This window comes from Hemitrygon akajei, chromosome 7, assembly GCF_048418815.1.
Source record: "Hemitrygon akajei chromosome 7, sHemAka1.3, whole genome shotgun sequence".
NCBI classification, from domain to species: domain Eukaryota; kingdom Metazoa; phylum Chordata; class Chondrichthyes; order Myliobatiformes; family Dasyatidae; genus Hemitrygon; species Hemitrygon akajei.
The window spans coordinates 92,692,086-92,705,007 of record NC_133130.1 but is presented as its reverse complement, the minus strand read 5'-3'; the positions used below and the strand labels follow the sequence as shown (position 1 = coordinate 92,705,007).

The window sequence follows — 12,922 nt, the reverse complement described above, 5'->3', positions numbered from 1 at the left end:
GTTGCTACTGAAATATTGTTTGGATTTTAGTTTAATTAGGAGCTGAGGGTATCTGATGGAGATGGTGCCTCTCAGCTGCCCGGTTATAGGATTAAGTATCAGACTGACTAATGTTATGCAACAAACACAGAATGTTGGCATCATAGGGAATGCGCCAATCAATAGACTGAAACATTCCTGATTGTGGCAATTCTTTAATGTCTCAGAGAACCTGGGATTCTGGTCCCCTACTTAGGGATATGCTTGTGATAGAAGGAGCACAACAAAACCTCTCCAGATTGACTCCTGGGATGGTGGATGTGTCCTATAAAGAGAGATTTGGCAGACTAGGCCTATACTTTCTGGAGTCTTTAAGAATGAGAGGCAATGTCATTAAACATTTTTAAAAAGGTTGACAGAATAGATCATAGATTAACGCAACAATAATGTTTTCCTTGTCTGGGTTGTTTAGTACCAGGGCTGCAGTCTCAAAGTAGGCCCATCGGGACTAAGAGAAAAAGATAGCATGAGGTATTCATTGCTTCCGTTTCTTATGTTCTCATAATTAATTGTAATGCCGAGTTTCGATTTGGAACAACGAGAATTTCATTTCCTCCCGCTGATGCTGCTCGCTCTGCTGAGTTCTTCCAGCGGACTATGCGGACTCTGCTGGATTCAATATAGGTCTATTCCCACCTTTGCCTTATTACATCTCGCTTTAGAAACATAACAGGCATCCTGAGTTTCTGCATCAAAGGGGCAGCTTTTCAGTGAAAGTGTCTTCAAATATGCTGCTCAGTGGACCAAATCCCACTAGCAGAACAAAGCTGGTGGAGTACCTTTTGTCATTCTTTTTCTCACCCCAGAGGGATAGAAGGAACTTTAACCCTGAGGAAAGTCTTCCCTTGTGATCATTGGTCTGACTTTCTGCAACTCTCTCCCTAAAATTCCGCACATTTTTCCTATCACTTGCCATCTTGTCTCCTTCCGGATTGCTATTCCGATCCCCCTTCCCTCCAACCCCTAGCCTTTCTCTCTTGCCAGTGACCACTGCAAACAGCCTCAGGCAGAGACCTCCTGTGGCCCTCCTGCCTGGCAGCAAGCCCGGAAGAAGAGTACAGAAAAACAGAAACAAAGGCCTGCAGTTAAATTCAGCAGGACTCCCACAGCGTTGGATATCTGTGTTTCTCCCCCAGCAACCCCACTCCCATGTCTCCCATCAATACCTTGCTGTGCAGATAAGGGGGCAAGGGGGATTATCTAGTCAGGGAGGGAGGGGCAGAGGTTTCATTCCAGATGCATAGCGTTACCACATGTTGCGCTGTGAGAGAATCACGAACTGAATTGCACAGCTGTATGTTGTGGACTTCCCCACCACCTGACCTTGCAAGAGAATTTATCAGACTCAAGGGACTACAGTTAATGACATGTCCAGATTGCAGCTATATTTTAGGTGATTTATAAAACCAAAAAAAATCTAAAATGTGCACACTGTATATTTTCCAAAATGTTTCTTCCACATTTCTTCAATCTGAGTATCTTGCTTTCTTAAAGTTGTTGGCGGTTTCAGTTGGTGTCAGCAAATTTCAGAATTACAGAATTAGCTGTGTGTTTTGCCAGATCGGAGAGCTGTACCAGGAAAACTCCAGAAAAAGTTCCCAGATTCTGAGCTTGGAGGAAAATATTCGTGCCCATGACATGGAGTCAAAAGCCAGCCGGGAAACTATCATGAGACTCGTGTCTGAGTTGGGGAGGGAGCAGAAAGCAGTTGCCTCTTATGTGCAGGAACTGGAGAACCTTCGTAAGGTAGGCCGAAGTTTATCTTGATTCTAATTAATTAAATGAAATAATGAACGTTGGTAAATGAAACATAAAATGGCATGGGAGGGAGGAACTTTCTGATCTTAATTGTCTCAAAGGGGGATATGGAAAGAATGGTGTTTAGATTCCATTAATTCCTTCAGTTAGTATGGACCTTAATCACAGATTTGTGAATTGCTTTTCTGAAAAGAGAAGCCACATTACCAGAAGCCTGTCCTCCTTCCTCCTCCCACACCGACTTTCTGCAGCCATATGGTTTCATCTAGAATAGCTCTGTTCAGTAATTCAGGTCATTTTTCTTTCCACCCCATGCCTTGTTCAGTCTCAGAGTAGTCCTCACTGCGCTGAGGGCAAGATTTCTCTCAGTAAGTGTCCAATCTGATCATGGTGTAACAGACAGATGAGTTTTCAAACAACATTAGTCCATTGTTCCAGGACTCTCAGTCCAGATGCAGGGTGTTGACCCTAGAATGTTGACTGTCCATTTCCTGACCCGCTGAGTTCCTCCCCCACTCGATTTTTATTGCTCTGGATTCCAGCATCTGTACTCCCTAGTTGTCTCCATTAACCCATTTGCTTTCTGCATAACAATGTAGCAAACATGAAAAATAAAGGAAAAAGGGCCTTTTATCCCTTTGAGCCTGTTACGCCATTCAAAACATTCACTGCTGACCCACTATTTCAACATCAGATTTCTGCCCTCTCCCCAACACCTTGATGCCCATTTCTGTCTAGAAATCTATCCATCTTCTTAAATAAATTCCGTGATTTTGATCACTGCATAGGTTTACCATCCTCTGAGTGAAGTTACATCTCCATTCAAAATGTCTTACTCTGTATCCTGAGGCTGTTTGCAGGATTGATATTCCCCTCTCAGGATAGGCGTACTCCCTCATCAATTTTGCTAGCTTCGATGAAATCCCCTCTCTTTCTTCTAAACTGATGTTTGTATTGGCTCAGTCAACCCAGTCTCTCCTCCTGTAACGGACCATCCATTCCAGGAATTAGTGTGCTGAAGTGCTGTTGTGCTCCATTGATGATAGGCATAGCCTTTCTGAGGTAAGAAGCCAGAACATGTGCTTTCTCCAGAGCCCTGTGAAATTGTAGCGACGAAGGCTGGCAGGTCATTGGCCTTCCCAGCCACTCACTGCACCTGCATATTTACTTTCAGTCTGCTTTCACAGCTATATCCAAATCCCTCTCTACGTCAACATTTCTCCTTCCTGCACTATTTAAATGATACCTGGTGGCCACCCAGTTCAATTCCTCTTCCCATTCCCATTCTCACGTGTCGGTCCATGGCCTGCTCTACTCTCACAACAAGTCCACTCTCAGCTTGGAGGAGCAACACCTCGTATGCCGTCTATGTAGCATCCAACCTGATGGTAATGAACATTGATTTCTCTAATGTCTGCTAATTTCTCACCCCTCCTCCTTCTCTCTTTTTTTCCATTTGCCGTTCAGGTTGCCTCTCACCCATTCTCTTCTCCTCACCTGCCCATCACCTCCCTCTGGTGCTCTTCCTCCTTCCCTTTCTTCCATTATCCATTGTCCTGTTCTATCAAATTCCTTTCTCTTCAGCCTTTCCAAGTTTCTTACTTCATCCTTTCTCCCTCACCTTTCCCTTCACCTGCTTTCACCTCTCACCTACCAGCTGGTGTACTCTTCTCGCCTTCCTATTCTGGCTTTTCCCCCCTTCCTTTCCAGTCCTGATGAAGTGGCGTGGCCCGAAGCGTTGACTGTTTATTCCCCTCCACAGATGCTGCCTGACCTGCTGAGCTCCTCCACTGCTTGGTGTGTGTTGCTTAATATTTTCCCTGTTGGGTTATTTTCTCTGGAATGATGGAGGCTGAGGAGAGATCTGATAGAGATTTACAAGATTATGAGAGGCATAGATAGAGTGGACAGGGAGTATCTGTTCCTCAGGGTTGAAATGTCTGATACCAGAGGTCATGCATTGAAGGTGAGAAGTGGTGAGTTCTCTGTTGAATTGCACCTGCCGTGTATTTTCCCACTTACATAACTTGCATAAATTGCCTTGAAGCCTCTCTGTGTCTTCCTCATGACCCTATCCAATGTCATCTGCAAACATAGATGTTCATCCAAATCATTGAACATGATAGTTGGGTCCCAGGTACTGATTCCTGCTGCACCCCACCTGCCAGCCTGAGAAAGTCCCATTTATTCCTGGAGCAAGATCCAATCTGCTGGAGGAACCTAGTGGGTTAGGTACCATCTGTGGAGGGAAATAGACAGTCGATGGTTTGTGTTAAGACCATATATTCCTCCTTTGTATTTCCTGCCTATCCATGTATGCCAGCACATTTTAAATTCCAGTCTGTCTGCTGTATAATCATAGTGCAATACAGCATGGAAGCAGATGCTTCAGCCCAACTCTCAATCAGCTCACCGTCCTCTTATGTACTACTTTATCAAAGACCTTCTGAAAATTCAGATAATCCATGTTCTCCAATTTTCCGTCAGCTATTCTACCAGCTACAACTTCACAAGATCCCAGTAGTTTTGTCAAATGTGATTTCTCTAATCCCATTAATATTTTCTGAGTGGCCTATACTGTATCCTTTATAACAGATACTAGCATTTTCCCTATTATTGATTTATGCTAAATTGTCTCTAGTCCCTTCTTTTCTTTCTCCCTTCTGTTTTTAAATGGTGGATTATTTTTTCCATCACTCATTCTATAGGAGCTGTTCCAAAAACTATAGAATTTGGAAGATGACAAGAAACGTATCCACTGTTTCCATGGGCATCATGTCATATAAAACAGTGATTAGAAACCTGATTCTGACTGTGTTACTGCCTTTTCTACTTAGGCATGCACATTATCTGGATCTGTGAATTTAACTACTTTCACTCCCATTAATTTCTCCAGCACTGTTTTTTTAAACGGATACTAATTTCCTCTAATTCAGATGATATGAAGATTGATGGAGGGGCAGGTAGTATTGAGGAAACAGCTTGGCTGCAGAAGGTCCTAGACAGATTAGGAGAATGGGCAATAAAGTGGCAAATGAAATACAATGTTGGAAAATGCATGGTCATGCTCTTTGGTAGAAGAAATAAATGTGCGGACTATTTTCTAAATGGGGAGAAATTCCAAAAATCTGAGATGCCAGGCGACTTGGGAATCCTTATGCAGAACACTCTAAAGGTTAACTTGCAGGTTGAATCTGTGGTGAGGAAGGCAAATGCAGTGTTAGCTTTCATTTCAACAGATCTATATTACAAGAACAGGGATGTGATGCTGAGACTTTATAAGGCACCAGTGAGGCCTCACTTTGAGTATTGTGAACAGTTCTGGGCTCCTCATCTAAGAAAAGATGTGCTGGAATTGGAGAAGGTTCAGAGGAGGTTCACAAGAATGATTCTGGGAATGAAAGGGGTATCATATAGCTCTGGGTCTGTACTCATTGGAATTTAGAAGATAAGGGTGGATCTCATTGAATCCTTTCAAGTGTTGAAAGGCCTAGACAGAGTAGATGTCGAAAAGATGTTTCCCTTGTTGGGGGAAATCTAGGACAAGAGGGCACAGCCTCAGGGTAGAGATGTGATGAAATTTCTTTAGCCGAAGGGTGGTGAATTTGTGGAATTTATTACCACAGGCATCTGTGGAGGCCAGGTCAATGAGTGTATTTAAGGCAGGGGTTGATAGGTTCTTGATAGTTACAGGGAGAAGGCCAGGGAATGGGACTGAGGAGGGAAAAAAAGGATCAGCCGTGATTGAATGGTGGAGTAGACTCAATGGGCCAAATGGCCTAATTCTTCTCCTATGTCTTATGGTCTTATAGTTTAATTCCTCCTTTAAACTCCTGGTTTTCCAACATTTCTGCAAAGTTATTTATGTGCACTTTCCAATATAAAACTTTTTGTAATCCAAGAAATAGTCATGTCTTCCTTTGTGGCTTTGCATTTGTTTTCCGAATGTGAACCACTGTCTATTTACCATCATACTATCAATGAAATTCCTGAATCTGTTAGAGTCAACTCAGTTCTCATCCCTTCAGAATTTCTTCCGTTTCATTGAGCATTTCTATTCTATTACAGTGTGGCAAATAGGATGGTTAGCAAAGATATCCCACCTCAACCATTCACTTCCTTAGACTGTGCCCATATCCCCATCAACTTTGACACTTAACTACACCAAGCTATTCCTTATACATTGTAGCCACTGACATACCAATCAACACATCTCTGGGTCATGTGAAGAAACTGAAATGGTCACAGGGAGAAAATGTATACTTTACACAATGGCACCGGAGGTTAGGATCGAACCATGAGGCATCGGCACTACCATACCATCCTAGTGTGCTAGAGGCCACTTCTTATTGCATTGTATATACTAGTTTTTGTTTTGTTTTTAACCTCTCAGGAGTTAGACAACACCAGGGATGATAGACTGCATGCTGAAAGAGGGAACAGGATCTTGCAGGGCAGGCTGGATGAAACCCAGCGAACTTGTGAATCTTTGAAGTTGGAGCTGGGAAGGTGGGAGCAACGTTCCAAGGAGCTGGATGGAAGTTTGCTGACCAGCGTGTCCGATGCCAAAGCAGTTAAAGGTCATTTGGAGGCATTCAAGCATCAGCTGGCCTCGCTGCTCAGCAGAACAAATATAGTGGTCCAGCCCACTGAGGAAGCTATCCGGGAAAGAATCTGTGAAATTTGCAACAGTGAGGAAGATAAGAGGAAGGTAAGTAGCTTCTGTACATTGCGGACAATGATGCAAGTGTTGACAAATGTGAAAGGAAGCTGTTTTGTGATAAAAGGTTGAAACTGTGTGTCTGGGTGTTTGATTGTGGCAACCTAGAGCTGTAAATCCGTGCATCATGGTCTGGAAGCTGGAGTCCTGATTCGCCTCTTTCACTGTGTTACTCCTGGTCAGCCTCCACCTTCAGTGGATCTGTGTTCATTCAAAGCCAGAAGGCGCTCACATCACATCTTGTTGATCCCATCGTCCTCTTCTCATTTGGTTCCAAATACATCAGTGTCTCAAATGTAGCATTCTTGTCTAATTTGAAAGCAAAGAATGCTGGACATATCAGCAGGCTTGCTACTAGTTGGAGAGGGACACAGAATTAATGTTTTCAGTCAATGATCTTTCATCAGAATGGGAAAAATTGGGAAATAGAATATTTTATACTTCACAGGAAAGGGTGAAGAGATCCAGGGAAAATGTCTGGGTGGAGACTGAGTGGTAGAAGTGATGGTGGTGTTGGCTGAGCGATGGTGGAGAAGACTTGTTGGTCACAGCTGATCTGTCTGAAGGAAACATAATTAGCAGAAAGCAAATGAAAACAGCAGCTAAAATACTGAAAATGACACTTGTGGAACTGTCCCTTATAAACTAATGAAGCAAAATCGCAAATGTTGGAAATCAGAAATACCAACAGAAAATTCTGGAAGTACACAGCAAATTGGGCAGCTTCTATGGAGAGAAAAACAAAGTTAATATTTCAAGTCTTTGACCTTTCCTCAGTAGTGGTTAGTCAAAAGGCTGGTTATCAGAAATTATTGAATTTATTATTAAGTCCGAGGGCTGTAATGTGGTAAGTGAAAAGATGAAGTTCTGTTCTTTGGACTTATGTTGACTTTGGTTATGTAACCCTCTCACCGTGCTTGTAACAATCTTGGTCCATTAGCTATCTCTCGCTAACAGCCACGTGATTTAGCATTGCATGGGTAACGGTGAGAAGGCCACCTCCAATAAGCAACACACACCTAGTTCGGTATGATTCGGGTTCAACCAATCAGGGAAGTTAGAATGCTCCAAGGAAGGAATGAAAATTGTGGTGAATGCTATGTAAATGCTGCCCCATGCAAAGTTATCATTCACCAGGAAGTTACAGATAGTACACCAGCATAAAATTAAAGTGGAAGTATATTTACAGATATTTCAACTTTAATAAACAGTTGAGGGAAAAAAAGAAAAGGGCCCATCATGGTTAGATCAGTCTAAATGTGCACATAAACATTGGAGCTTGTTTCTGGAGTAGTTAGGGTATTGCTTTACTCATGTGCTGAACCTGCGTTCTGCGTAAAAGACATTAGCCATAGTTCAAACTTTCCTCGAGGACCATTTTGAATGAACTGGCTAACTCAGGAGTATTGGCCCTTCCTCCTTGGAACCATTTGTCTACACAAAGCACTTCTTACAACGGGATTTCTCCTTCGGACAGCATTCTGCAGGCATCTTCCCTTGCAGCTCCTTCTCTTCCAACACTTCCCAAAGACCAACAACCACACTACAGTCCTTCAGAGATCTGATCCCATCCCGCTCTCTCTAATGTTCTACGGCATCCACTCCCCCAGTTTGGCTGACACGACATTCCTAGGCTGAGCAAATGCTCCTTATCTCAGCTGAAGACAAAACACTAGTGTATGAAGCTTAACTAACAGAACACACTGCCATTGCGGAAAACTGCTAAGTAAAATTCCTCCCAGCACAGCACTAGAAATACAATTTTAACCAGGGCATTACAGTTATAACAGTGTGGGAGGTCACAGACAGAGAGGTGAGAGCGGGAATGGGTTGGTAAAGTGACGGGTAACTGGAAGTTCAGAGGTCGTCAGCATAAGATAATGGACAAGCAAAGGTTTTCAGCCCAGCTTGACTCTTCAGGGAGAAAAAATCCTGTTGCAGCATCTAAATATTTCTTCTAATGTTCCACAGGTAAAGCAAGAGGGTGAAGGGGCTGACCAACCTATTGTGTTACTGTGTTCCAGAGATAATTATTGCCCACCTCAGCTGTGACAGATAAAGCAAGGACGCAAAGCACAGACATAGGTGTGGGGATTCGTGTGAAATGCTATGAAGGCATATATGGTACAGTGCCGATATACAAAAAAAAACAAATCTGCTTCCACTGTGTGAATAAATTTTGATATTACTCCTCTAATTACCTTGTACTGGTGTCAGTCTTTGCTGGTACAAAAGTGAGAGGAGAACATCCTTTTAGCTAAATGTTGCTATGCCCTTGTAAATAGTGTTTAGTGTCATGGTTAGCACATTGCTTTGTGGTACTAGCGACCCGGGTTCAATTCGGGCCACTGTCGGTGAGGAGTTTGTACGTACTCCCTGTGACCACGTGTGTTTTCTCCGGGTGCTCTGGTTTCCTCCCACAGTCTAAAGACCTACCGGTTGGTAGGTTAATGGGTCATCGTAAATTGTCCTGTGATTAGGCTGGGATTAAATCAGGGGTTGCTGGGCGGCCCAGCTTGAAGATCTGCGCTGTATCTCAATAACTAAAGCAGTTTTTTACTCTCTACTAGTTCTACATCAGGTTATCCTACCAGAATAATGAAAGATAGCTGATCTTATGGTGTATGAAACTTCTGAAACCACTCGTGATCTTTTCTCCCCAGGGAGAGCTCAATGTAGACTAACAAGGCTGTGACAGATTCGGCGATGCCCTAAAATTTAGGATTTTTTTTGCTAAAGGATGTTTTCTTCTTGTCACTGCCAGTTATGCTGCTTGAAATTCAATGCTACCTGAAATCTAGCATCAGCTGAAGGTTGTAGTGATGTAAATCTAGCATCACACAGAGAGTGATGGGTGCATGGAATGAACAGCTGGTGGCAGTGGTGGAAGTGGATACAATAGGGTCTTTTAAGAGCCTCTTAGATAGGTACCTGGAGCTTAGAAAAATAGAGGGCTATGCGCTAGGGAAATTCTAGGCAGCTTCTCGAGTAGCTTACCTGGTTGGTGAAGGGCCTGTAATGTGCTGTAGATTTCTATGTTCGATGTTTGTCTCGGTGTTCTCCTGGGTCACTGTCTTTTGGAAAGACAGTGAAGTAGACCCTCGGGAGATTCCCGGGATGCAATGGGAGAAGATTGCTAAAGCTAAGCCTGTGTTCAATGAGAAGTGGGAATAAATAGGGAGGGAAAGACCAGTAGCTGGCCCATTTCTGGCAACAATACTTGAAGGACAGCCAGAGCAGATTATCTAATGCCTCAAGTAAAACTGCCATCTGTGGTGTTGAGGTAGCTGATTATTCCTGTGGTTTATCGTACAGCATTAGTGGCGCTGTCTCAATGTCATCCATGAAGTGGCTCCTTCAGTTGACTTGGGCTTTGATTTGGTGCTGTGACCTGACAGGAGCACCATTATTTTGACAGTTGTACTGGGTTAACTGTGTTAGCTAATGGAGCCAGTCTTCATTCATTTGAATTCAGGAAATCCACGTGTGACTGGGTGCAGCAGTCAATGCCAATGCTGTCAGCAGGTTTGGGGAATTTTGCAGAGGCACCATTGATTACCCTCACAAATGGGGGCGGGGGTGTGAAGACTGGATGATGTGTTTCATTCTCGCCAGGGTTCTTTCTTCAAGCTATGGCCTGGCATGTTTTATATCCACTCGAGAGACCATATAACCATATAACAATTACAGCACGGAAACAGGCCATCTCAGCCCTTCTAGTCTGTGCCAACGCTTACTCTCACCTAGTCCCACCTACCTGCACTCAGCCCATAACCTTTCCTGTGCATATACCTATCTAATTTTACTTTAAATGACAATACCGAACCTGCCTCTACCACTTCTACTGGAAGCTCATTCCACACAGTTACCACTCTCTGAGTAAAGAAATTCCCCCTCGTGTTACCCTTAAACTTTTGCCCCCTAACTCTCAAATCATGTCCTCTTGTTTGAATCTCCCCTACTCTCAATGGAAAAAGCATATCCACCTCAACTTGATCTACCCCCCCCATAATTTTAAATACCTCTATCAAGTCCCCCCTCAACCTTCTATGCTCCAAAGAATAAAGACCTAACTTGTTCAGCCATTCCCTGTAACTTAGGTGCTGAAACCCAGGTAACATTCTAGTAAATCTACTCTGTACATTCTCTATTTTGTTGTCATCTTTCCTATAATTCGGTGACCAGAACTGTACACAATACTCCAAATTCGGCCTTACCAATGCCTTGTACAATTTTAACATTACATCTCAACTCCTATACACAATGATGGTGATACTCCTATACTTACTGATGGTGTTTCTGGAGGGCAGCATTCTCAATATCTCACTGAAAAGTCAACCAGGATTCTGTGCTTAAGCCCAGGACTGGGGATTTAGGCTATATCATTTAAAGCAGGCAGAGGACCTGCCTGAGGCACCAGGCAGCATTGGAAGAGGTACCCACCTGTTAACCATAGCCATTGTTAACGGGTACCTTTCTCAATGCTACCTGGTGCCAGTCACGGCTCTCAGACAGGTCCTCTGCCTGCTTTAAAATGATATAGACTAAATCCCCAGCGCCCAGGTTAGGCACAGAATCCAGGCTGACTTTTTAGTGAGATATTGAGAATATCCATCCAATTCCTAAATGGACATTGAACCCTTGGACACTACCTCACTTTTAAAAAATATACAGTATTTCTGTTTTTTGCATGTTGTTTAAATCTATTCAATATACATATACTGTAGTTGATTTATTTATTTACTGTTATTACTTTTATTTTATTTATTATTTTGTTCTTCTATATTATATATCACATTGAACTGCTGCTGCTAAATTAACAAATTTCATGTCACATGCCGGTGATAATAAACCTGATTCTGATTCTGTTTTCTTTTAGTAGAGCATAAAATATACTGTTCTAGACCTTTTGACATATTGATTTTAAGTGTGAGATTCTTTTGAAAAATAGTTTTGATGCACTCATCAGTGTTTTGTCATGTAAATTGCAAATGGAATAAGGTAAGGAGTTTCCCCAGGGGATCTACTCTAATCCAGTACATGGATGACCTCCTGTTGAACTCCCCAAGCAAGGAGACTTGTGGGCAGGACTCCTTCTACCTTTTCCATAAACTAGCTGAGGAAGGATCAAAGCAGCAACTACAGTTGGTACAACCAGAAGTTCTTCTTCTTCGGTTGGCCATCGGAATCCGATGACAACGTCCACTCCTTTAACGGTGAGATCTCTTGTACAGTCCTATCCTGGACCCACAAGCTCTGTTGCAGGTGGGACATGTATATGTGGTAGTGATGGCAACCATGGCTGAATTTCTCCTGGCTCCCTTCTGCTGTCTTCTGGTTGCTCTTTCCATCTCCAGAATACGAATCCCGTCCCTACACAGTTGTCGCCAAGTGTTACGGTCAGCAGCAACATCCTCCAGGTCCTCGGGTCTGATCTTGCACTTCCTTAAAGCATTCTTCATCTGATCCTTATAGCACTTCTTCGGCCCTCCAGCTGAGCGACGACCATGATGTAGTTGGCCGTATAACACTCTACGGGGTAGCTGACATGGGGGCATCCTTATCACGTGCCCCAGCCACTGCAACTGATGCTGGGTGATCATGGCCTCAGTACTTCTGCAGTTGGTCTTTACTAGTATTTCAGTGTGAGGCACCTGCTCACACCAGGTAATTCCCAGGATGCGCTGAAGGCAGCTTATGTGGAAGCGCTCCAAGGACTTGATGTGACGGCTGTAGGTTACCCAAGCTTCACAGCTATAAAGGAGGGTGGTGACACAGACCGCTTGGTATACAGCGACTGCTTGGTTAACATCAGGAGACTCCACACACCACCAAACTCCGTAGAGAACGGGTCCTGGAGCTGCAGTATGCAGACGACTGTGCTCTTGTGGCCCATACTCCGGAGGATCTTCAGACTGTCCTTGCTGTGGCGGTGAGAGCGTACAGCAGGATGGGGCTGACGGTCAATACCACCAAGACGGAAGTGTTTTGCCAATGTCCCACCCACCCTACTGGCCTTCATCACTGTTGGTGATGAAAAGCTGTCAGTAGTGCCATCTTTCAAATACCTGGGGAGCATTCTCTCTGAGGATAGCGGCGTTGACAACGACATCCAGAGCCGCATTAAACAGGCATCAGCTGCCTTTGGGAGACTTCAGCCTAGAGTCTTTCAGAACAGAAACCAGAAGTTACTTATCTGGGACATACCTTATTCCAAGATACAAGGTCATTGGTTAAGACTTAGACTGAAGCAGTAGTCTGAACCCCACAGCCTGTGACTCATCGGGAAATGAAGCACTTCCTGGGGATTTTAGATTATGCAGCTATTGTTAGGTCCCTCCAGAATATATCTCTGCCCAGCCAACTAGTTCCATCACACTGGACCCTGAAAGCTTAGGAGGCATT

General features: G+C 43.6%; 1 protein-coding gene across 1 annotated transcript in view; it reads left to right on the top strand.

Annotated features, from left to right (window-relative positions):
• The window catches only part of ccdc170 (coiled-coil domain containing 170), a 78,778-nt gene that overhangs the window by 41,722 nt on the left and 24,134 nt on the right, over positions 1-12,922 (top strand). The window contains exons 7-8 of the mRNA XM_073050269.1: positions 1,600-1,785; positions 6,191-6,508. Coding sequence (XP_072906370.1) covers positions 1,600-1,785; positions 6,191-6,508 — 504 coding nt within the window. The remainder of the gene's footprint in view (positions 1-1,599; positions 1,786-6,190; positions 6,509-12,922) is intronic.